At 39.6% G+C, this 23,398-nt stretch overlaps 1 protein-coding gene and 1 long non-coding RNA gene across 4 annotated transcripts in view; one reads left to right on the top strand and one right to left on the bottom strand.

Moving 5' to 3' along the window:
• Positions 1–23,398, top strand: part of CAMKMT (calmodulin-lysine N-methyltransferase) — a 361,359-nt gene that overhangs the window by 325,722 nt on the left and 12,239 nt on the right. For all 3 annotated transcript variants that reach the window (XM_075925419.1, XM_006125469.4, XM_006125470.4), the window contains 2 exons: positions 3,134–3,208; positions 12,346–12,409. In XM_075925419.1, coding sequence (XP_075781534.1) covers positions 3,134–3,208; positions 12,346–12,409 — 139 coding nt within the window. The remainder of the gene's footprint in view (positions 1–3,133; positions 3,209–12,345; positions 12,410–23,398) is intronic.
• LOC112546188 (uncharacterized) overlaps positions 1–23,398 on the bottom strand; it is a 40,725-nt gene that overhangs the window by 14,825 nt on the left and 2,502 nt on the right. The window contains exon 2 of the long non-coding RNA XR_012902968.1: positions 15,976–16,045. This is a non-coding gene — a long non-coding RNA (uncharacterized LOC112546188). The remainder of the gene's footprint in view (positions 1–15,975; positions 16,046–23,398) is intronic.

Raw genomic sequence — 23,398 nt, 5'->3', positions numbered from 1 at the left:
TGCCAGTCTAGATGCAGCCATTCAGTCCTTGTCCTCTTTGCTGAGACTGCCATCAAGATTGATAATTACACTAATGACTTTTGATCTAGGAACTGGTCAGGCTCATTTGGTATAGAGCACAGAGGAGCCATCAGATAGTAAGAGCTATCATCAGCTTGGTCTCAATATGAACTAAGCAACCCAAATCATTTCAGCCTTATGCCCCTTTTTTTAAAGAGAAAAACCGTTTAAATATTTTTGTTATATAGTAACCTAAACAAAATCAAAACAAAACAGAAAAATCCACTCCACTTCTTAAAATGGAGTTCAGATGTGTTTTCACTAAAGGTTTATTGATTTCTTTTCATTGCAAGAATCTAAACCTGAATTTTGTAAATGTTTTCTAGTTGTAATCACCTGCATTCATGACATTTAAAAGTATTTCCTTTATACTGCCTTGAGCTGCAAAAGTTTTATTTTTAGTGAAAAAGTCTATTTGGATATGGCTTACTCAAAAAGAACCTCCTCGGCAAACATAGTGCCATCTTGCAGTTTCCCTGCACAAGGTTCAATAGAGCTTTTTGTAACTTCCAAAACTTACACTTTATTATTCCAGTAAAAACTAAGCAAACATTTTAAAGTTTCAGAAACTCTCCTGGGAACTCATTTTTCCTGTGCTCTCTAGTCATCCAATATGGCTACTTCCAAGAGAGTGAAGAAATGACTGAGGCTGTCTGATCTTTGAAAGAACAGTACTGCAGGGGGTAATGTGTATAATCTGGTGTATTCAAATTTCTAATTGCTACCCCTATGACACTTTCCTTGTCACTTCTGTTTCCTAAGTGCAGAAACAGTGGCTCCTTCCTTTAGCCAGCCTCCATTTCCCTCAGTTCTGGCAGTGGGGTGAAGAATCATTAATAAGGATGTTCCCTTGCCCATTAGAAAGTTGGTATCTAAAATGAACTTGGAGATCTTGAGCATGTAAATACCTTGTTTGCTCATGCCAGTGGGAACTTCTCCAGATAACTATTTGTTCAATATTCTGTTTTCTGAGCTTCCCATTAACAATGCAAATACCTGTTTGGGCTTACAGTAGATGGGTGTGCAAATTTTGTAGGTGCTAACCTGTAATAATTTGTCACTACATTTTTTCTGACTTTAGGTCTAGATTAGACTTTTGCATTCTGAGAGCTCAACAGGCAGTAATATGGGACAGCCATTCTCTGTGGAAGAGGCACCTTTGCCTTCTTCAGCACAGTTTGTGTAAGGCACACAGAAAGTGTGTGTGTTTTTTTTTAATCCACAGCCTTATTTGCTCTGATGTGATCTCTCTTTCTGTGGCAATTAGAACTATATATGGGCTTTATGATTCAACATTCATCTAGCAATTTCCTGTTCTGTTTCAGGAGTCTTAAAATTAACGTGAGAACCCACAAAACTTACCTTTACCTTATTTTTTTCTACTCTAACCTAAGTTTCCACGGAAACAGGGTTGAAAAAGCCGCTGGTAGCCAGCAGGCAGCCAGCAACTGAGAGTGAGAACTCTCCTTTGTCACTTTCCACTACTGGTTGTCTGCTGAGCACTCAAAGTGCCAGTTTGCAAAGCTATCTAGGTTTGTAAAATCTGTACTATATTCAATTTGAGGGGGAAAATAATTAAATTAATCTCTTTTCCCCCTTTTGGTTGGCACAATAAGTTCCAGGAGAATAAAAGGGCTAATGAATTCTGATCTGTTCAGTTACACTAATACCACCTAGGCAGAAGCTTTTGCGGCCAATCAGATTTCTCCTTTCATTATTTCCATGTTATGAAGTTTTATATCTCACTATCATTTGTGTGTGGGTACATGTGTGTGCTTACATTATAATTCTTTGTATTGTAGCCAGATAACCCATTTTGGCCAGAAGAGTCCAAACATACGGAGGGGAGGGCGGCTCAGGCTAGCCCTGTGCAGTGTCCCATTTTCCCTTTCCTAATTGTAGGAATATTTGTATGTGCTTAGCTTGTAGTACCACAATTCTTTGTTTTGCAGGCTTCCTCTTTTGCATGGCATGGCCTATTTCTTATGTCTACGGGGACTATTTTTCACTGAACATATTATAACTGATCCTTAGTTAAATATCAATAGTAGAGTGGGAATGGAGATGGCTTTTGACCAGAAGTACAATAGGACTGCTGGACTACTGAAGGGTCTGTTTCATCAAGACCCATAAAACAGAGATAAGCATACACAACCTGACATAATTAACATAGACCCTGCCTGCCCCCCTCGGGTTCCCCTCTCACTACTTGTTTTCCTTATAAATATTTAACTCATGTCTTTCTGAATATCCAGAAAATTAAAAAAGGGATAAAAGATTCTTTCTCTCTCTTTTTTTTAAGCAAGAGACAGAGACACAGATTTGAATCTTTGCACAGGGGTAATGTTGTTAAAAATGTTTCACAAATTCCAGTGCTAATTACAGATTTTAATTGGGAGCAAAGTGCTGAAATTCTTAAGGATAGCCACACAATACCTTCCTAAATAAAACAGAACTTTGAACATATGTGTTATTGGCTATTATTTAATGTCTTAGAATTAAATAACTTATCACCTATGAGAGAATAGGTGTTGATGGACTCAGTATTAGTGTGTTTTTAAGCTTGTGTAAGGCAACATAGCTGGCATTGAAGTTAAGCTTGGCATTCTTCCCCCCTTTTTCCCCCTCAAGCCCAGGAGAATGCTCACTTCATCAATGAGACTTGCCTGCCAGACACAACAGAGATCCTTGAATTTGCTACATTTATTTTGCAAATGTGTACTGCAGTCAGATCAACAGTGCTTTAATTTCACTATATGATACACAGGTGTTAAGGGCCAGAATATCCAGAGCCATTCCAGTGGCTCTGGTTCAGAATATATTTTTCTTGTTGACCCAGTAATGAGAAGCTGTATAAACCGTAAAAATATTTTTCTTTACCTTCAAGATTTAAAAACTGAAGAAGATACAGAATAGTCAAGTATGTTTCAGTATTTTTGTCTTCCTTTTAAAATGATATGTATATACTTTTAAAAGCAATTTTATATACCACATAACAATAATGTTAATGCTTTAAAAATCCACAGATGAAAAATGTAGGTCTAATTTTTTTAATCTATTTTTTTTCCTCTAGCATTTTGCGATGGGATAATGAGACAGATGTCTCTCAACTGGAAGGACATTTTGACATTGTTATGTGTGCTGACTGGTAAGTACATAAAAATCATAAAACTCATGTTAAAAACTAGCTTTGCTAGAGTAATTGTGCTGTGCTGCTTGCTGATGGCTAAGCAAAGTCAACAAATGAAGCACAAAGCCACCTTAACCTCAACAAATTAATATTCATCTCCATATGACAGTTATAAGGTAGTCTTCTATCACACAGTAACTTCTACCGCATTATTTCCCAAAGATTGATTTTGAGAAGCATTTCCATTTTCTGGAATTGCCTCTGTTTCATGCTTGACGTATCAGTAAATGGACGACTTAGGCAAATTGCAAATAATTATGGCTCAGTGAGGAACAGTCTGGAGAAAAGGGAGTTTATCAACACAAACAGCTCAATTAGCTTACTTCTTAGGAAAGATCTGACTATTGATATAAGGGGATGTATATTTTGCTCCCCAGAAAATCTTCGCAAAGGAAAAAGATTTTCAAAATCTTTTCTGCATCATTCTGTTTCTTAAGTCAATTCAACAACAGTATTGATAAGCCTACACTAAAAATGATGGTCACATTATTACACAGGTAAACATTGTTAATAATCAGAGAATGCTTAGTAAAAATTAGGAGCACAATACTTACTTTGTGAGTGAGCTGTTTCATGATAAAAGCTAATATATATTCTATTTAAATACATCGATAGATTTGGCTGGGAACACAGACCAATTTTTGATATTGACAGTGTGGATTCATCCTGTCCTTTCAGTGACTGCATTACCACTTTCAAAAAAGTGCATTCGTAATTATAAATAAAGAAAGCTAGACATTTTAGGTGCAAATTTCACTTAAGAAAAGAAGAAAATATTTTCCCAATATGTCTTTTCTTACATAATTCATGTTTGGTTTTGATTCTTTAGGGAGCCAGAACAGAATAAAAATATTTCTATTCTGAGATATTGTAAGAGTCCAAATTCTGAACATAATGACTTCACAGGATTGTTGAATTCAGCAGATTTGACTTTTATGAAGGAATGGTTAAAAGAAAAAGTGGTGGAGGGTTGGGAGAAACCGCCTGTTGTCTAAGTAAACAATGCATTTTTAAATTGGCTTTCCAGAAACATTGTCACTGTGTTTTGTGGTAATGGTGATGGGGGGTTGTTGTTGTTGTTGTTGTTTTTTAATTTAAAAATGATTTTCTTTAATAAGAGGTAAAAAATATTTATTTTTATTTCCTACTTCTTGGCTTGCAACAGTGCTTTTTTCCCTTAACATTTAATTTAATAAAAGTTATTCCCAAAAAGGACAGAGATGGGTTTCTAACTAATCGCCGATAATGTGTCTCTGAGATGCATCATCTGATTAAAATAAGGAGCTAAACAACACCATATGATTTCAGCAAGTAATTTAGTAAATGCCTTCCTCACCAAATATTAGAATGGATACTCCAGGTTTCATTGCACAGATGAAGTTAATGCTGGGCAGGATTAGATCAGATTAAGTATGAAAGTCAGATCAGAGTGCTGGCGGACATGAGCAGGAGGGCAGTAGTCTTCTCGGAGGCTTAGACAAGGCTCACATATGGATGTTCTCCAGATTAAGTGGGTGAAGCAAGGTCTTGCCAAGAGATTTAGAGTTAAATTTGTTCTTCACACAAATATCAAAACAACCTGGCTGTGCCATCTCTTGTATTCTTGATACTCACACCATGTCATCCTATTTGTACTGGAGAGAATAGCAGGGAGAGCCAGACTTAAGTCTTTTTTTCATTAATATTCCTGCCTAATACTCCACCCAGCCTGTTTGGAAATAGTGTACTTTCATTAGGAAACAAAGGATCATACATAACAGGTAAAATACCTAAGGCATTTTCAATCACTGGGTTTTGTACATTGATTTTGAAGCATTTAAAAATAGGTAAGTGCATAAATACTTATAGATTTTTAATAAATAGCTACATGGGGGTTTATTTAAAACTCAATTTTTATACACAAATTACCTTATATTTAGAGCTCCTGGTGCCAAAATGCAGATTTACATCTATTCCTTAACAAGCATGAAATCACTGTAATGAGTCTCACTTTTTAAAAATAATTGATTTAGTAACAGAAACCAATAGTTTATTGCCAGATATGCTGTCAGGGTTAGTTTAAAAAAAATGCAGAATACATTTATCACAATAGCATCTTCTTTTTATTTTCATGTTTTTCTCTCCCGAAGTATAGAATCACCTCAGAACTGCTTGAGGTGTTTTAGTTTTCTGAGTTTAGGAGCTGCTGTTCCAGGGGAAAAGAATTCACTTTCCATACAGTTCTTCAGGTGAAATCTAAAGTATGCAGTAATAAAAATGGATAGAATAGATTGCATTTAGACCTGTCACATGGGTCATTGTCAGTCGGTAAGATCTGGGATTAGAACAGAAATATAAAGCAGAAATCTGAGTTCAAATATTAGGTATGTGGATAAAGTCTTACTGCAGTATTTCTAGCAAGGGTGGTATTGTCTGGTTCCCTGAATAGCTTACCAGTGGTACTGCTTGATCCCATTTACATGAAAACAAGCTTTATTCATTCCAAGCCCACACTGAGGTTTAAGTAAAAATATACATGATTACAACAATCAACAATTTGTTTATATCATTCATATATTCCTATATTTACATTCAAACATTCATAACCCTTGTGTGCAGCGGTGGAAAATAAGTTATTTCCTCGAACAGACAGTCTGTTAGTTCACAGCTAAATTTAGCAGCTCAACTAGATTATAAAATAAATAAGAGGCAACCTGGGAAAGCTAGTTAGGATTTGCAATGAATTAGTTTCATGGTTCAGCACTTCCTAAATAACTTGTAAAATGTCACCTTACAGATAAAAATAAGGGGGGAAATATTGGAGAAACCATATCAGTGATAAAGATACTCTTGGGAAAAAAAACAGAATCCTGGAGTATTTTACCCTTATGCCCCTAGCCTCAGGTCCTCATGGGGAGGGGATTTTTCAGGCCCATAGGACTTTCAGTTGTAATAAGTAAATGAAGGCACCGGAATTGTAAAAGTGAGGCTGAATATAATAGAGGAGAGAGAAACAGACAGGTCTGCTCAGTTCGGGACACAAAAAAAGATTCTCTTTAGGTTCTTGAGTACCCCAGTTTTCTGGATTTATTAAAATAGAGGATATATTATTTTTCCTGATTAAGAAAAAAAGAATATGATGTTATTCTTTTAAACTAAATGTCTCAGAGAAACGTGGGAAGGGTGAGGTTTAAATTGGGGTCAAGGGAAAAATTGTTGGTCTTTTGATTTCCTATTGTAAGCAGTTATGATTGAACTATAGGCTCAGACTAAGGCTGCAAATACTTGAGTAAATGGGTAGTCCCATTGAAGTGGGTGAGACTATACCCATGTATAGACACATGCATAAGTATTTGCATGATCGAAGCCTCAGAGTCCAAATCCACATTGATTTCACTACCAAAATTCTCCCTGAAGTCATTGGGGATTGTGATTCTCTGGGAATGCAGGACTGAGCTCCAGTTACAGATTGACTCTATGACATTGGTATGTCCTAGACAGTATTTAATATAAAAATTTGTTTCTATCAGAAAGCAATTAGATCTCTGTTCTTGAGTTTAGATTAATATGTCTTTGTTCATTTTAAGCTTACCTTTGTGCATGCATTTTGATTACAGTGAAATCTGAATACGTGGAAATAATTTTTTTTTTACCTTATAAAGGTTTTTCAGAGTATGACAGTTGAAGCAGTGCAAAAAGATAAATGGCTACATACATTAGGTGCTGCAAATGAGTGTAAATCATGTCTGAAGTACTATGTCTAAAATACTATCTTTAAACTATCCCCATGTACTTAACTTTTGCTGTTCATGCAAAAAGAAGAGAGTTGACCTGATAGCCTACAAAATATAAACATATGCCAACTGTTCAGAGGCACTAGTAATGCTAAGACCCAAGAAGGTAGGATAAAGTATATCAGCCTTAACCTAGCTGGGAATTCCTTACTGTTTTTCCTTTGCTGTAGCTTGCCACTACTTCCACACAGTTTTTATGTAAGTATCTTTGTTTGTTTGTTCTGTTTTAATGGTAGGTTTTCTTAAAAGGAAAATATAAAACACTGTTTAAAAAATCAAAAGAAAGGATGTAGCTGACATGTTGGCCTATAATTTCACACAGATGTAATAAATATCCACACTGGCTAAGAGCCACCAGTAAACCCTGCTTCTTTACTATTATAGAAATCAGAGGCATTTTGTTATGTGGATAGAAATCCATTATGAGCTTGGTTAAGAAGACTACTAAATCAGCGATCAGCTAAGCCACATTTGAATTCTGGTGTCCAAAAATTAAAGACAAGTTCAATAGACCAACGTATCACTTAGCTCCTCTGAGAAATGCTGAACATGGAAGATTCTTTTTAGGGCTACAGTTTCAGCATGTGATGCTGGCAGTTAGCCACACAAATCTTGTTGGTATTAATATAGAAGTTGTGTGACTAAATTCCCATGTATGGTCCAAATCCGTGCCAATCCACAACCATGGAACAGATTCTCCAATTGCTCCCTCAGAGTTTGAAATATTCAAAGTCTGCTCTACTGTCGAGGGGCTAGAAGTATTGTAGATATTCCATCTGACCTGACTTTGCCAAGAAAAGATCCATTATAGCTAAGCTTCGAACCCCTATCCAAGCAATCAGAGAAGAGGACAGAGGTACCCACTCCTCCCATCTTTGCCCCAGCAGGTTGCGCAGCTAGGTTATTCAGCCGTTTGCACTTAAGGAATCCATTATTACCTGTAAACTAGGACTAAGATCTGTGTCATTAAAAAACAGTAGGAAGCAGTGCTAAGCAAAAAGAATTTAACTTCAGGCAAAGCTGGCAAAAAATCATGCTTTCACTTATTACTTTTAAAAAATAAAAACAAAATACAATAATAAATGAAAAAAACAGATGTGTTTTCCCTAATGTGCTTCTCTTGTCAAAGTTCTCAGAAAGTCTTATAAAGTCTTCAAACATATGGAAGGCTGGAAAAAATGGAGAAAGGTTTCTGGATGGGGGTTTATACACCTATATGCCACTTTTTTTTATCCTATCATAAAAAAATTCCTGTTAAATGGGCATGCAGAGCTGTCTATCCTAGTGTCCTACTGGATCTGAATGTGATTAAAAGTATCAGCATTAGTAGTGATGTTCTCAGCAGCTTCAATGACTTACTTAAATGAATGTTTGTTCAAGTATTCTAATAAAGTTAATTGAGACTGAAAGGTAGCCATTGTAGCTTTTGCAAATTATAAACAATTCACCAAAAAAAATTCTAGCCAACACCTGACTACCTGAAGCAGGAATTTCAGAAGGATGGTATAAGAAAAATGTTTTTCCAGTCAAGATCTATAAGGTCCAAAATTCTTCAACGGCCAATGCTTCATGAGCTCATTGCAGCAGGAGAAGCAGTGGTTATTATGCAGAATCTGGGGTAGGTGGTGTCATATTTAGGAATAATGAGAGGATCCTGAAGGCTTGCAGTTAATAGGTTCTTTTACAAGTTCTTTCTTCAAGCTATATGTGAGATTTTTAATTATTAAAGATCGATACATACACGTTACATGCTGGCTTTACATCTTTTCTAAACATTTGGCTTTCAGCATAAAATCCACTTTCACATCACTTGCTCTCACTTAAAAATGCCACAAGTTCTTAGCTGTTCTACTCCAATATGCAATCACATGGAAGAAGCTGGGGGACCAGGAAATGTACCAATCCTAAAGCCACACAGTATGACTACCAACAGGAAAGTGTGAGGAAGAGGGAATTGTTTCCCTCATTCCATCCCCTATGATTGCACTGTTCACAGGTGCAATTTTGGACTCACTCCTGTGAAGAAAACGCATGTAGCTACAGCTGAAGCTTCAAAAGCTTTGTTTCTCTTGGCTGTGTTTTTATGGTTTCATAATAATCCACAAGCTTTTACCTCTGAAGAGCAGTTTGAAGCATCCCACAAACTCTGTAAAATTCTGGAGCTTGTCCTGCAGGCCCAATCCCGGTGTAGTCTGACCAGTGTAGTCATTCATTTATTGAATCAGGATCAGACTCTTCATCCCCTCAGCCAAACAGGGTATGTCTAGACTATAGGCTTTTGTCAACAGAGGCTTTGTCGACAGACTCTGTCGACAAAGCTTCTGTCGACAAAGAGCGTCTAGACTAGATCCAGTTCTGTCGACAAAGCAAGTTGCTTTGTCGACATGAGAGTGTGGACGCAAAGGACAGTGTAGATGCAATAATGCCTTCTGTCGACAGAACTCTGTCGACAAAAGGCGTAATTCCTCGTAGAATGAGATTTACCACTGTTGACAAAACTGCCGAGTTTTGTCAATGTTATGTCGACAGAACTCGGCGGTAGTGTAGACGCAGGTATAGTTTTGTTGACAAAAGTCCACTTTTGTCAACAAAACCCAGTAGTCTAGACACATAGTGAATTCTTAATTTACTGCATCTCTTCTATGGAATGCTAGTAAAACCTTTGAGAATAAGACTAATGGCTATGGGGCTTGGTAATGGAAATTGATGCTCAGCCTCAGGAGTTGTTCTGAATTTCACTGCTCTCCCAGGTCAATATTTTATTTTTTAAAAAGGAAAAATATTGGAAAATGAAGGCCTAAAATATGTAAGGTACTTTTATGGTCCCCATTGCCACTGAATTTGGGCACCTCATAATCTTTAATATATTTATCTTCACAACATCCATGTAATGTATGAATATTTTACAAATAATACATAGCGAGACAAAGGCTCAGGTTCTCAAAAGTATTTAATACCCAAGTCTTGTCTACACAGGGATTAAATACTTGTGGCTGGCCTGGTTCAGTTGATGCAAGTTCATGGACCTGTAAAATTACTGTGTAGACATTCTGGCTCAGGCTAGAGCCCAAGCTTTGGATCCCACAATGAGGGAGAGACCCAGAGCAAAGGCTGGGGAATCCAGGGGGCAGGGCGGCAGATGAACTGTGCACTTTGCTCTCGATCTCAGGAAGAGCAAGCAGCCATGGTCTGAATTTTGGGGGGAGGAGTTCCTCCTCGCCCACCCCACCCATTCTTTTACGCACACACACACACACACACATAGACACGTACACACATACATGGAATCTGCTGTCCACAGCCCCTCTTTACTCCCAACCTTGACTTTTGCACTCTCTATGCCTCCTACCCTGAGCCCCTCCTTAAGGACCTGAGCAGTGTGGGGTAAATGCACTAGTACTAACATAACCTAATTTTCAGAATTCTTGGCACTTCTAGAAATCTGGCCACTTTTATGTGGGTACATAATAGATGTGAAAATTATGGCCTAAGTTCTCATTGCTGAGAGTTTTGAAGAAAACTCTTTGTATGTGAACTGATTCAGGACTCCCTGAATCTCCAGACACAGAAACAATGGCTCTGAAAGCTTTATGAACTGCCCCTCTTCATTGCAGTGGGTGTTGCATTTGACCTTAATGATGATTTTAATGTCAATATTATTAACTATGCTATTATTGATCATTTTAGAAGAAATATCAAGTTAATCTGGGATTGTGGACAGAATATGGGATCATAGATAATGTCTGGGTACAGTGCCATCTTTTATTATCTTTCCTGCACCCTGTTTAATTTTTCAACTTGTCTATTGTAACCATTTCCTCTTGCAGGGAGCTGGATGGAAATTTAATGACATTGCAAAAATTAGTGAAAATTATTCAAATTGGGAGGAAAAATAGTATTTTCTGTGACTTGCCTGACACAAGTCTTTAGATAGGAGCCTTTCTTGTCTAGATCAGCAATATTAATACAGACCAAGTTAATAATGCCTAAAAAGCATGACCATCTGATTGCCATTCCTTGGCCATGGGAATTGCATTTGCTGTCTCAGTTCATCCCTAATACACAGCTATCCCTAATATCCCTAATAGCCTATGGATATTTAGTTTGGGTGATTGGCACTTGTGGGCTATCTCAACACACGCACTAAGGAATTGATAGGCAAGCAGAATGAAATACTCTCTCAGCTTTTGGGGTAGACCCTCTAGAACAATGCTGAAGCACATTGGCAGCACCTTTTTAGGCAGCTGTCTTTGCTGTGCCTCATCTGGGGATAAAGAGAGGACTCCAGTTTTGAAATATGACAGTTCTCCACTGTCTGTCTCTCTGTTATGTTTGAACAGTCCCTAGCACTATTGGGGCCCTGACCTCTGGGAGGGTACATCTACACTAGCTCGTTAGTTCGAGCTAGGTAGGGTAATTAGGACAAGCGGAGTTTCAAATGAAGCCTGGGATTTAAATATGGCATGTTCCCGGGCGCCGCCATTTTTAAATCCCCTTAGTCCGAACTCCGTGCCCGCGGCTACACGTGGCACAGAGTAAATAGTTCAAATTAAAGATCCTAATTTGAACTACAGTTACTCTTCATTCCACGAGGAGTAACGGTAGTTCGAATTAGGATCTTTAATTCGAACTACCTACTCCGTGCCGCGTGTTGTCGCAGGCATGGAGTTCAGACTAAGGGGGATTTAAAAATGGCAGCGCCCGGGAACATGCAAATGAAGACCGGGATATTTAAATCCCGGGCTTCATTTGCAACTCCGCTTGCCCTAATTGCCCTACCTAGCTCGAACTAATGAGCTAGTGTAGATGTACCCGGAGCTACTGTAGCACAAATGAATGAATGAATAAAATAAAATACATATTTTAAAAGAAAAGGGAAAAAACCTGTAAGTGTAGAACACTAAATGCAACGTAGAGGAAAATTTAAAAACATGCCAACCCTCTACTTGGTATTGAGATCTATCTATACAAAAGAGCAATTGAAATGCTAACCTTGAATTACCAAATATTGATCCTGATTTCTGATATCCTAGCTATTAAAAAACTAGCAGACATGATCAGTGAATTCCTGGCACATAAAGAACTCTTTCATGCAGATATTTTGGCTTTAGCGTTTGATAACATTTGTTGCAAGCTTCAGTTATGTTTGTTTTTTTGTTTGTTTGTTTTCGATTAAAAAGTACATGAATTGGAAGGCAATTTAGACCTCAGTTCCTCTTTTTCAGCATTGTGTAAACATATATAATTAGCCTTGTCCTTATCTGCATTAGTATCGTTAGAATTGGAAACCCATTTTAATCTGGATTCTCTTCTCAATGTCAGCCTGTTTCTGGACCAGTACAGAGCTAGCCTTGTTGATGCAATAAAGAGATTACTCCAACCCAGTGTAAGTATGTTTCTATTTTCTCCTGAACACTGGCTTCAGAATAATTAGTCTGTGCACAGTGATTGAGAGAGTAATGGAATGGCAGGATTAATGTCATGTAATACTTTAATACTTATTATGTCCAACTTCAATTGAGTCTTCTAATCTATCAGATTCTTTCCTAATCATAAACTAGGAAACTTCTTATACTTGGCCTTCTGATAAGGAACACAGTGGGTAGTAAAATAAATGAAACCGCTTCAAAGATAGTGTGAGATTATTATTATCAAAGCGTTTCTTGAGTATTTTCCTTTGATAACAATGTCTTCATATTAAAGTAAAAGTACGATATAGAAAGTTTTTATGTTAGCTTCTGTCATTTATAATCCCTTCAATAGTAACCTTTGTCACTGTGTATATATTTGTGAAAGAACATTTTCTTTTCATTTCTGTTTATATTAAATGAATAAAACCCTTAAATATATCTATGGCACACACATAAATTGTTTTCTTCATTAAATAAACCATGTGTTTATATATTATAAATGTTAAGGCAAATTTAAGTGAAGTGCTTAGCAAAATGCTACATTGCTACATTTATTTATGTGAGTGAGAAAATTGCACTGTATCTATATAAAATTAGTCTACCAGGCTGTTATACTAAACTAGCAAGCCTTAGAATCAAAAAGAAGAATTAATATGCATATACTTAAAATACAGTTTAATCTCAAGAATTTAAAAAAAATACTCTACAATATAATATATATATATAGTGAATGCTTTCCTTAGGCATTCAAAACTGGATCTAACTGCTTGCATTTAATATATTAATCTTCCATATGGGGAACCTCCCACTTTAACATGAAAACTAATGCATGTGAATAAGGCTTTTTCTAAACTATATTTTAAAAAATCGAATCTGTTTATTTTTCATATTACAACAATTTCCTCAATGAAGAAAATAGACACGTAGGGCCCAAACTCAATTAGACATATAAGTAATTCCATTCTAAGTGTAACGGGTTCTATTGCTGGCTTTGTCACAGACTTCTTGAGTGATCTAGAGCAAGTCACTTAGGGTATGTCTACACCACCCTCCAAGTTCGAACTAGGAGGCTAATGTAGGCATACCGCACTTGCAAATGAAGCCCGGGATTTGAATTTCCCGGGCTTCATTTGCATAAGCGGGGAGCCGCCATTTTTAAATCCCCGCTGGTTCGAGCCGCGTGTAGCCGCGCTACACGGGGTTCGAACCAGCGGGGATTTAAAAATGGCGGCTCCCCGCTTATGCAAATGAAGCCCGGGAAATTCAAATCCCGGGCTTCATTTGCAAGTGCGGTATGCCTACATTACCCCGCTAGTTCGAACTAGCGGGGTAGTGTAGACATACCCTTAGAGCTAAATTGTTGTACTCTATGTAAACCAGAGGGATTGTGTGTCTAGGAGCAGAGCTGGAAAATGACCACTGTGAAACCATAGGACTGGCTGCAGTATGAGCTCTCTCCACCTAGTAAAGCCAGATCTTGTCATGGAAGGATAACCATTGCTTGTCCTCTTTATGTTCCTTTTGGGAAAGCTAGCATTGCTAGCCTTAGTGGTTGGTCCCTACCATGGGTATACAAAGTAAGGCGCACAAGCTCTTTTTTTCCCTGCTACCCCAGCTTTGTACACCTGCATAGCTTCTAATCACTGTGTTGTCCACTCTCTTTGTGTCTCTAGGGGTGTGTCTACACTGCACCCATAACTCGAAATAAGCTACGCAATTTGAGCTATGCAAACTGTGTAGCTTATTTTGAGTCAACTTCTAAATAGCTTATTTTGAAATTTGGCACTGTCTACACAGCACTTATTTCAAATTAAATCATTATCCAAAACGTCCTTTACTCCTTGTAGAATGAGGTTTACAGGGACGTTGGAATAGCAAGCCTGTTAGGCTGTGTCTACATTGGCACCCCTTTCCGGAAAAGGGATGCTAATGTAGACTTCGGAATTGCAAATTCCGCGGGGGATTTAAATATCCCCCGCGGCATTTGCATTTACATGGCTGCCGCTTTTTTCCGGCTTGGGGATAAGCCGGAGAAAAGTGCCAGTCTAGACGTGATTCTTTGGAAAATAAGCCCTTTTCCGGAGGATCTCTTATTCCTTTTTTCAAGTAGGAATAAGAGATCCTCCGGAAAAGGGCTTATTTTCCGGAGAATCACATCTAGACTGGCGCTTTTCTCCGGCTTATCCGCAAGCCGGAAAAAAGTGGCAGCCATGTAAATGCAAATGCTGTGGGGGATATTTAAATCCCCTGCAGAATTTGCAATTCCGAAGTCTACATTAGCATCCCTTTTCCGGAAAGGGTTGCCAATGTAGACAGAGCCTTATATTTTGAAATTATGGGCATGCTCAAAAGACGCAAAATAGCTATTTTGGGATACCTCCAGTATCCTGAAGTAGTGCTGTAGTGTTGATGTAGCCTGTATAACATGGGGATAATATTACTCACCTCAAATAGATGTTGTGAGGTGTAACTCAGCAAGGCATTTAAGCATGTACTTTTTAGCCCTATTGAGGAAAGCACTTACATAAAATCTGAAATTCCATTGAGCCAATGAGACTTTTACACATGCTGAATACAGAAGGACAGAAACATGCACTTACATCAGGAGTAAGCAATAATTTTTTACTTCAGAAGTGGCCCTGGGCCAAGGGGTGAGGCCAGGACACTTCAGTGCTTCCTTGCCCACAGACCCTAATTGGTTTGGGCGTGGGGGGAATGTGAAGTCTTGCACTCCTTGCCTGCCAGCGGGCAGCACTTGGAGTCAACCGCCCACTGAATGCCCTTCTGCCACCCCTGGCTTACATGCTTGACTTAGTCATCATTTTAAACATTATTTACATGTAAAGAAAAACAAAATTAACAATTGACTCTTCATCAGTTATAAAAGTTGTTATATCCCTAAAATATTAGTCTAATTCACAAGCTACCATGGCATTTCACAGGTTCAGTATTACTCTTTTACTTAAATCATGTAAACTAATTAGTCTGTCTCAACAAAGGAAACACCATTAAATTATGGTTTATGTGTGGCCATGCTAATAAAGACTCAAGCCAAGATTACATAAAAAGTGGAAAATAAGAACTGTTTTTAACTGCATCCAGGTGAACCAGCAGCACACATCAGAGATACAAGCGTTTTATGTTGTATGTTAAGCCATATATCTTCACATTATTCCTTCTAGAACTTTTAGTAAATTACTTCAGGGAGAATAATAGACAGTATGGCTAAAATGAAAATTGAGGTAAGCACAACATATGGGTATCCTTGTTAAGATGACTGAAGGGGAAATTCAGCATAAGCAATACATCCTAATTTACTTTTCCTTCCCTTTGTGAAATTCCCTAGCACTTCCTAGTTCATTAAACACATCCAAGATCCCTCATTCTTTGACAATATTTGTATTAGAAGATTTGTGCTATCAGTATTTCACAGAATGATGCATTCTGGGACAACTTTAATACTGTTGAGAAACATCAGCACATTTTTTGAAAAAAAAAACCTATGGTTTTTGGACAATGAAACATATAGATTAATACAAACCATTTGGAGTTCAGCTCACTCTCTCAACAGTCTTTTTCCATATTTGGATACAGAGGGTAGTTCCTTTTGTCTATTTGGAAATGAGAACTACAATGAGAAGTCATAGATAAGGCACAAGGACACACTATAATTATACAATAAATGATTTACTTGCTATTTGAATTCAGTTTTAAGAAGGACATTCTGTAGCATATTATAACATAGGGAAAACCAGAAACAAATCTGAGAAGGAGTTTGGTCAGCAAATTGTATTCCATACAGCAATGCTACTTGTTTTTATAACCAACTTTTCACTGATAATAGAGTGCTTTACAAATGGCTTTGTGAACCAATTCCTTAGCAACACTCATATCAGGAACTGGAGGCCAAGGATGTAACTGGCATTATTCTTTCTTAAATATTATATGTACACTACTATGAACAGATTGTCTTTCAAATTCTGTTTTAGAGGGGTTGGTAAAAGTAGGATATATAAAAAAGCTATAGATTTATGCATGCTGCAATTTTGAAATTCTAAAGAACCTGCATTAATGCAGAATTGTTAAAAATTCAGGAATATTGCAGAATTTATGTTATTTTACTTCAGAAACTAATTACAACTTGCTTCCCAATTTAAAGAACCCCGGTTCTATCTAAAAAGCGAGTGAATGTAAATGAACCCCAGGGAACTACAGACCAATTAGCTTCACCTCAGTCCCTGGAAAAATCAATTCTCAAGGAATATTTTGAAACACTTGGAGGAAAGTAAGATGATCAGGAACGTTCAATGTGGTTTCTCCAAGGGCAAGTCATTCCTGAGCAACCTAATTGCATTCTCTGATGCGATAACTGGCTCTTTGGATATGGGGAAAGTGGTGGATGTGCTATACCTAGACTTTAGCTTTTTTTAGACCAAGTTTTTAATATGGTCTCCAGTAGTATTCTTATCAGCAAGTTAAGGAAGTATGGATTGAATGAATGGACTATAAAGTGTCTAGAAAGCTGGCTAGACTGTCAGGCTTAACAGATAGTGATCAATGGATCGATGTCTACTTAGCCACCAGTATCAAGCAGAGTGCCTCAGTGGTTGATCCTGGTGCTGGTTTTGTTCAACAACTTCATTAATAGGAAAAACTGAAAAAAACAACAAATAGCACCTTAAAGACTAACAAAACATGTAGATGGTATCATGAGCTTTCGTGGGCGCAACCCACTTCTTCAGGTGACAGGAGTATTAGAAGTCCAGATCCAAGACTTCTAATACTCCTGTCATCTGAAGAAGTGGGTAGTGCTGGACTTCTATTACAAGTATTATTAGTTTATTTGTTGTTTTTTAAGTTTTACCTGTTACAGACTAACTTGACTACCCCTCTGAAACTTCATTAATGATCTGGTTGACGGGATAGATTGCACCCTCAGCAAAGTTTGCGGATGACACTAAATTGGGGGGAAAAGTAGATGTGTTGGAGGATAAGGATAGGGTCCAGAGTGACCTAGACAAATTGGAGGGTTGGGTCAAAAGAAATCTGATGAGGATCAACAAAGACAAGTTCAGAGTCCTGCACTTGGGATGGAAAAATCCCAAGCAGTGCTACAGGTTGGGGACCAATTGACTAAGCAGCAGTTCGCCAGGAGAGAACAGGGGATTACAGTAGACGAGAAGCTAGATATAAGTCAGCAATGTGTTCTTGTAGCCAAGAAGGCATTTTGGGCTGCATTAGTGGGAATATTGCCAGCAGATTGAAGGAAGTGATTATTCCCCTCTATTTGGCACTGGTGAGGTCACATCTGGAGTATCACATTCTGTTTTGGGCCCCACATTACAGAGAGGATGTGGACAAATTGAAGAGAGTCCAGTGGACAGCAGTGAAAGTTATTAGGGGGCTGATACACATGACTTATGAGGAGAGGCTAGGAGAATTAGGTTTATTTAGTCTGCAGAAAAGAAAAATGAAAAGAGTTTTGATTGGTGGGGGGGTGTTCCAAAGAGGTTGGAGCTAGGCTGTCTTCCATGGTGGCAGATGACAAAACAAGAAGCAATGATCTCAACTGGCAGTGGTGGAGGTCTAAGTTTGATACTAGGCTTGATATTTCAAAAGGAGGATGATGAGGCTCTGTAATTGATGGCCTAGGGAGGTGGTGGAATCTCCATCCTTTAAGACCAGGCTTGACAAAGTCCTGGCTGGAATGATTAAGTTTGGCATTGGTTCTGCTTTGAGAAAGTTGGGCTATGATCTCCTGAGCTCTCTTTCAACTTTAATCAGGGCATAATTTTTCTTTACACTAAGGCTATTTTGCACAACCTGGCAGTGTTAACTGACCATAAAATTATACTTACATTAGTTTCACAGTCCTTTAGGAGTGCCAAAGCAGTGTAAAATGGCCACCGTGTGAATGAAAATTAGGGTATGTAAACACTTATGCTACAACATCTCTACCTCTCCAAAAGGTGATAGCTAAGTCGAGGAATTAATTCTTCCATTGACCTGGCCCTGCCTACATTTAGGTTGGCATCATTGCATCTCTCAGGAACTTGGATTTTTCACATCTCTGAGGCTACGTCTACACTGCACAGTTATTTTGGAATAAACTATTCCGGAATAGTTATTCTGAAATAGCTCATTTTGAAATAGCACATCTACACTGCAGGGAAGCCTGAAAATTAGTCCAAGGCAGGCTTCCCTAATGTAGACATGCTATCTCGATTTAGAGCCCCAGGAGGAATAACTTAAACTGGCCCTGGTGAGGGGCTATTTTAGAATAGCAGAAGTGGAGCATCTACACATGCTTTATTTTGAAATAGCTATTTCAGAATAGATGTTATTCGTCATAGAATGAGGTTAACAGAAGCTGGAAAAAGCTGTTCATTATTTCGAAATTATTTCAAAATAACAGAATTGCTGTGTAGACACTCGCATGGTTATTTTGGAATAACAGCTATTATTCTGAAATAACATTGCTGTGTACACACATTCTGAGGGTATGTCTAGACTACAAGCCTCTTTGGAGAGAGGCTTTTTTGAAAGATACTTTCGAAAAAGCCTCTTTTGAAAGAAAGTGTCTAGACTACAGCCACTACTTTCAAAAAAGTGAGCTGCTTTTTCGAAAGTGTGCACCCAGGCAGTCTGGATGCTCTCTTTCAAAAAATCAGTTTACATTACATAGTGCCTTTTTTTGAAAGAGCACTTTTGAAAAAAGGTGTTCTTCCTCGTAAAACGAGGTTTTCTGTGGTTGAAAAAACTGCCGTGGTCTTTCAATTTACTTTTGAAAGAACGTGGAAGCAGTCTAGACGCAGAGGAAATTTTTTCGAACAAAGACCACTTTTTTTGAAGAAACTCTGCAGTCTGAGGGTATGTCTACACTTGCAGCCTATTTCAGAATAGGGCTGCAAATGTAGGCATTTGGAATTGCAAATCAAGCCTGAGATTTAAATATCCCGCACTTGATTTGCATCTTCCCGGCTGGGTCACATTTTTTGAAATTTACAAGCCCGGAATAACTTCCCGCATCTACACGTGGCAGGGAAACGGGCATAAGAAATAAAGCCCTATTTCGAACTACCTGTTAAACCTCATTGCAGGAGGAATAACAGGTAGTTCAAATAGGGCTTTATTTCGAACGCCCGTTTCACTGCTGCATGTAGACAATGGGACCTTAATAACTAGTGACAAATAAGCCAACAATTAGTTATAGAGACAGACATCTTGAAAATCACACTTCTGTCCTGTTTTTTCTACTTGCATTACAGTAACACCAAAGATCATTATAACTGAAAGAGATTAGAGAGGCAGAATTATTTGTTTTATTTTTGCCCAGTTTTTCACTTTATGTGTTTGTTAGCACGTTAGTGCTATTTCAGGAAAACAGGAAAGCAAGTGCTTGACTTTAAACTCACTTCTTTAGTTGGGGTATTTGTGTCTAACCAATTTCCTTCCTCTGCCTCTGGCTTTCTGGAGTCAGCCGCTGATCAGTATCAGCAGTGGCTGACTTGGGGACACCTGGGGCAGAGCAGCTGGGGTGCTGTTGGGTTGGTCCAGTAGCGCCGAGGAGCGGCGCTGCGGGACCAACCCATCAGCACTACAGCTGCTCTGCCCCAGGTGTCCCCAAGAGCAGCTGGGGTCCTGACGGGTTGGTCTCGCGGCGCCAAGGGTCGGCGCTACCGGACCAACCCAGCAGCACCCCAGCTGCTCTGCTGCAGGCGTCCCCGATTCAGCCGCTGCTGAAACTGACCAGCAGTGGCTGAATCGGGGACTCCTGGGGCACAGTCGGACTATCATAAGGGAAGGCTATGCGGGGGTCTGGGGTAGCATCCCCCCACCCCACCCCAGACCCCTCATAGCCCCCCCTTCTGATAGTCCGGCATATCTGATAATCCGGCACCCCTTGGGTCGTAAAGGTGCTGGATTATTGGAAGTTTACTGTAGCTAGAAACTTCATTTCCATGACCACTTTTCCCCCAGACATACCAGCTTACATTTCTCAAGCTGATTATAGATCTCCATATATTATTTCTTTGTCTCCTTGGTGATTTCAGCACCCAGCTCTCAATTTAGCATCATCTGTGAATTTCATTAACATGCTCTTTAACCTCCCATTAGTATCAATGTTAAATAAAACAAGACCTACCACTGAACCTCGTGGTACCCAACCAAATAGCTTTCCTCAATTCAATACATTGTTGTTTAATGTTAACCTTTGTTTACCTTGGTTTAGTCAGTTTTCATTTCATGTGACAGAATTCATATTGAGCCAATTTGAATTAATTTTGCAAGCAAGATTTCCAGACATGCTTCCACAAATGCTTCTGGAGTAAAATTTAGTGTTGCTGGGAAGGGAAGAGTATCTAAAATACATAGTCAGAGTTATTTGTGTTCTCTTTGTACAAAAGGATGAACAAAAATTTTGTTAGTGGACCTTAAGGTATTGCCTGGACATGAAAAAATGGCCTGATCATCTTGCATGATTCAAAATGTTTATGCATTAACATTTTTCTTGGCAGTATTGTTGTAGCCTTGTTGGTCTAGGATATTAGGGTATGTCTACACTACAAAGTTAGTTCGAACTAACGGACGTTAGTTCGAACTAACTTTAATAGGTGCTACACTAGCGCTCCGCTAGTTCGAATTTGAATCGAACTAGCGGAGCGCTTAGTTCGAACTAGGTAAACCTCATTTTACGAGGACTAACGCCTAGTTCGAACTAGCTAGTTCGAACTAAGGGCTGTGTAGCCCTTTAGTTCGAACTAGTGGGAGGCTAGCCCTCCCCAGGTTTCCCTGGTGGCCACTCTGGCCAACACCAGGGAAACTCTATGCCCCCCTCCCGGCCCCGGACCCCTTAAAGGGGCACGGGCTGGCTACGGTGCCCGTGCCAGGTGCAAGCCTGCCAGCACCCAGCTAGCAGACCCTGCATCTGGCACGGCACAGAGCCACCCACCCGATGCCCCCCAGCCCACCCCCTCTTGCCGGGACCAGGCTGGCGGCTCCCGGGAGCTTGCCCTGGACCGCAAGAGGCGGGCACCTTCCTGGGCTAGTGCGGACATCGTGGACCTCGTCCACGATCTCCGCACTAGGCACAGGAAAGTGGCTGTCTAGGGCAGGAGAGCTGCCAGCCTGGCCACCCAGGACCAGGTGTGCATGAAAATCAAGGGGGTCCACTGAGACCCCCGACACTGAGCCCTGAGCTTACAATGGCCGTACTGGGTCAGACCAAAGGTCCATCTAGCCCAGTAGCCTGTCTGCCAACAGCGGCCAACCCTAGGGACCCTGGAGGGGATGGACCGAAGATAATGACCAAGCCATTTGTCTCGTGCCATCCCTCTCCAGCCTTCCACAAACTTTGGGCAGGGACACCACTCCTACCCTCTGGCTAATAGGACTCCATGGACCCAACCTCCATGACTTGATCTCACTTCCCTTTAAACCCTGTTCTAGTTCTAGCCTTCACAGCCTCCTGCAGCAAGGAGTTCCACAGGTTAACTATTTGCTTTGTCAAGAACAACAACTTTCTCTTACTAGTTTCAAGCCTGCTACCCATTCCTTTCCTTTGGTGTCCTCTAGTCCTTCTTTATGGGAACTCAGGAAGAACTTTTCTGAATGCACCCTCTCCACCCAACCCCTGCTTTTAGAGACCTCTATCCTGTCCCCCCTCCGTCTCCTCTTTTCTAAGCTGAACAGTCCCAGTCTCTGTAGCCTCTCTTTATCTGGGACCTGTTCCCAACCCCTGATCATGTTAGTTGCCCTCCCCTCTCCCAGCCTTTCTCTTCCCCTCTCCCACCTCCTTTTCCCAGTGTCCCCCAGTTTTTTTCAATAAAGACAGAGTCAATGTTGGAAGAAACGTTATCTTTATTTTGTACATCAATAAGAAGAGGGGCTAGGGAAGGGTAAGTGGAAGGAGGTGAGGGAGGAATGGGGTACGAGCCCCCGATGGGGAGGACTGGGCTGGCTCTGCGGGCTTCTGGGGGTGGAAGCTCTCCTGCAGCCCCCCAATTACTCCCTCTCCCCAGATGGCAGCCTGCGGCAAGTGCAGCCGGGCTGATGGCCGAGTGGTGTGATGTGCCCAGTGTGGGCACTCAGGGCACTCCAAGCCAGAACTTCTTTGCAAGCGGGGCACCCCTTAGAACTGTGTGTCCGGGGTGGGGGTCGGGACCCTTTAAGCGCAGCCCTCGGCTAGCCTGAGACAGCATCTCCATGCTCTAAGTCCTCCTTTTATGCCCTGCCGGCACTGCTTCCGGCCATCCTTAAGCCCTGTTCAGAGTCCACTCAATGTGGACTTACTAGTTCGAACTAGCAAAACGCTAGTTCGAACTAGTTTTTAGTTCTAGACGCGTTAGTTCGAACTAGCTTAGTTCGAATTAACTAATTCGAACTAAGTTAGTTCGAACTAGCGCTGTAGTGTAGACGTACCCTTAGAGACAAGGTCTGTGAGGTAATATTTTTAATTGAACCAAGCCCTTGAGCTTAAACAGAGCTCTTCTTCAGGTCTGGGAAAGGACCTCCTTTCAAATAAGGTTGAATACTTGCTGCTTTCAACAACAAAATTTGGTCCAATCGAAGATATTACCTCCATGTCTCTCTGTATGAACAGTAAACTGTCTTTGAAATGTAATGTGCAGGTATTGGGCCAAATTGTTGAGGTGCACAGGGAAGTAAAGTACCTAATTTTATACAAAAATTGAGTCTGATTCTCCTCAACCTTCTGCTGGTTTTACACTGTTGTAACTCCAGAAGGGGTACAACTAATTTTCTCTGATACAGGATAGAGGAAACTTAATTCCAATGTTTGTATGATTACTTGCTAAACAAACTGGTGCATTTTTCATTGTATGTATATGATAAATAATTTTTCAGTGCTTTATTTAAATAACATAGAGTAACAGGTATTGTGTAAAAAGGATCAAACTTATTGCAATTGGCCATTTTCAGATTAAAATGTTTATTTACAACCT

This window comes from Pelodiscus sinensis, chromosome 3 (genome assembly GCF_049634645.1).
Source record: "Pelodiscus sinensis isolate JC-2024 chromosome 3, ASM4963464v1, whole genome shotgun sequence".
Lineage (NCBI taxonomy): Eukaryota > Metazoa > Chordata > Testudines > Trionychidae > Pelodiscus > Pelodiscus sinensis.
This window is presented reverse-complemented; position numbering and strand designations above follow the sequence as displayed.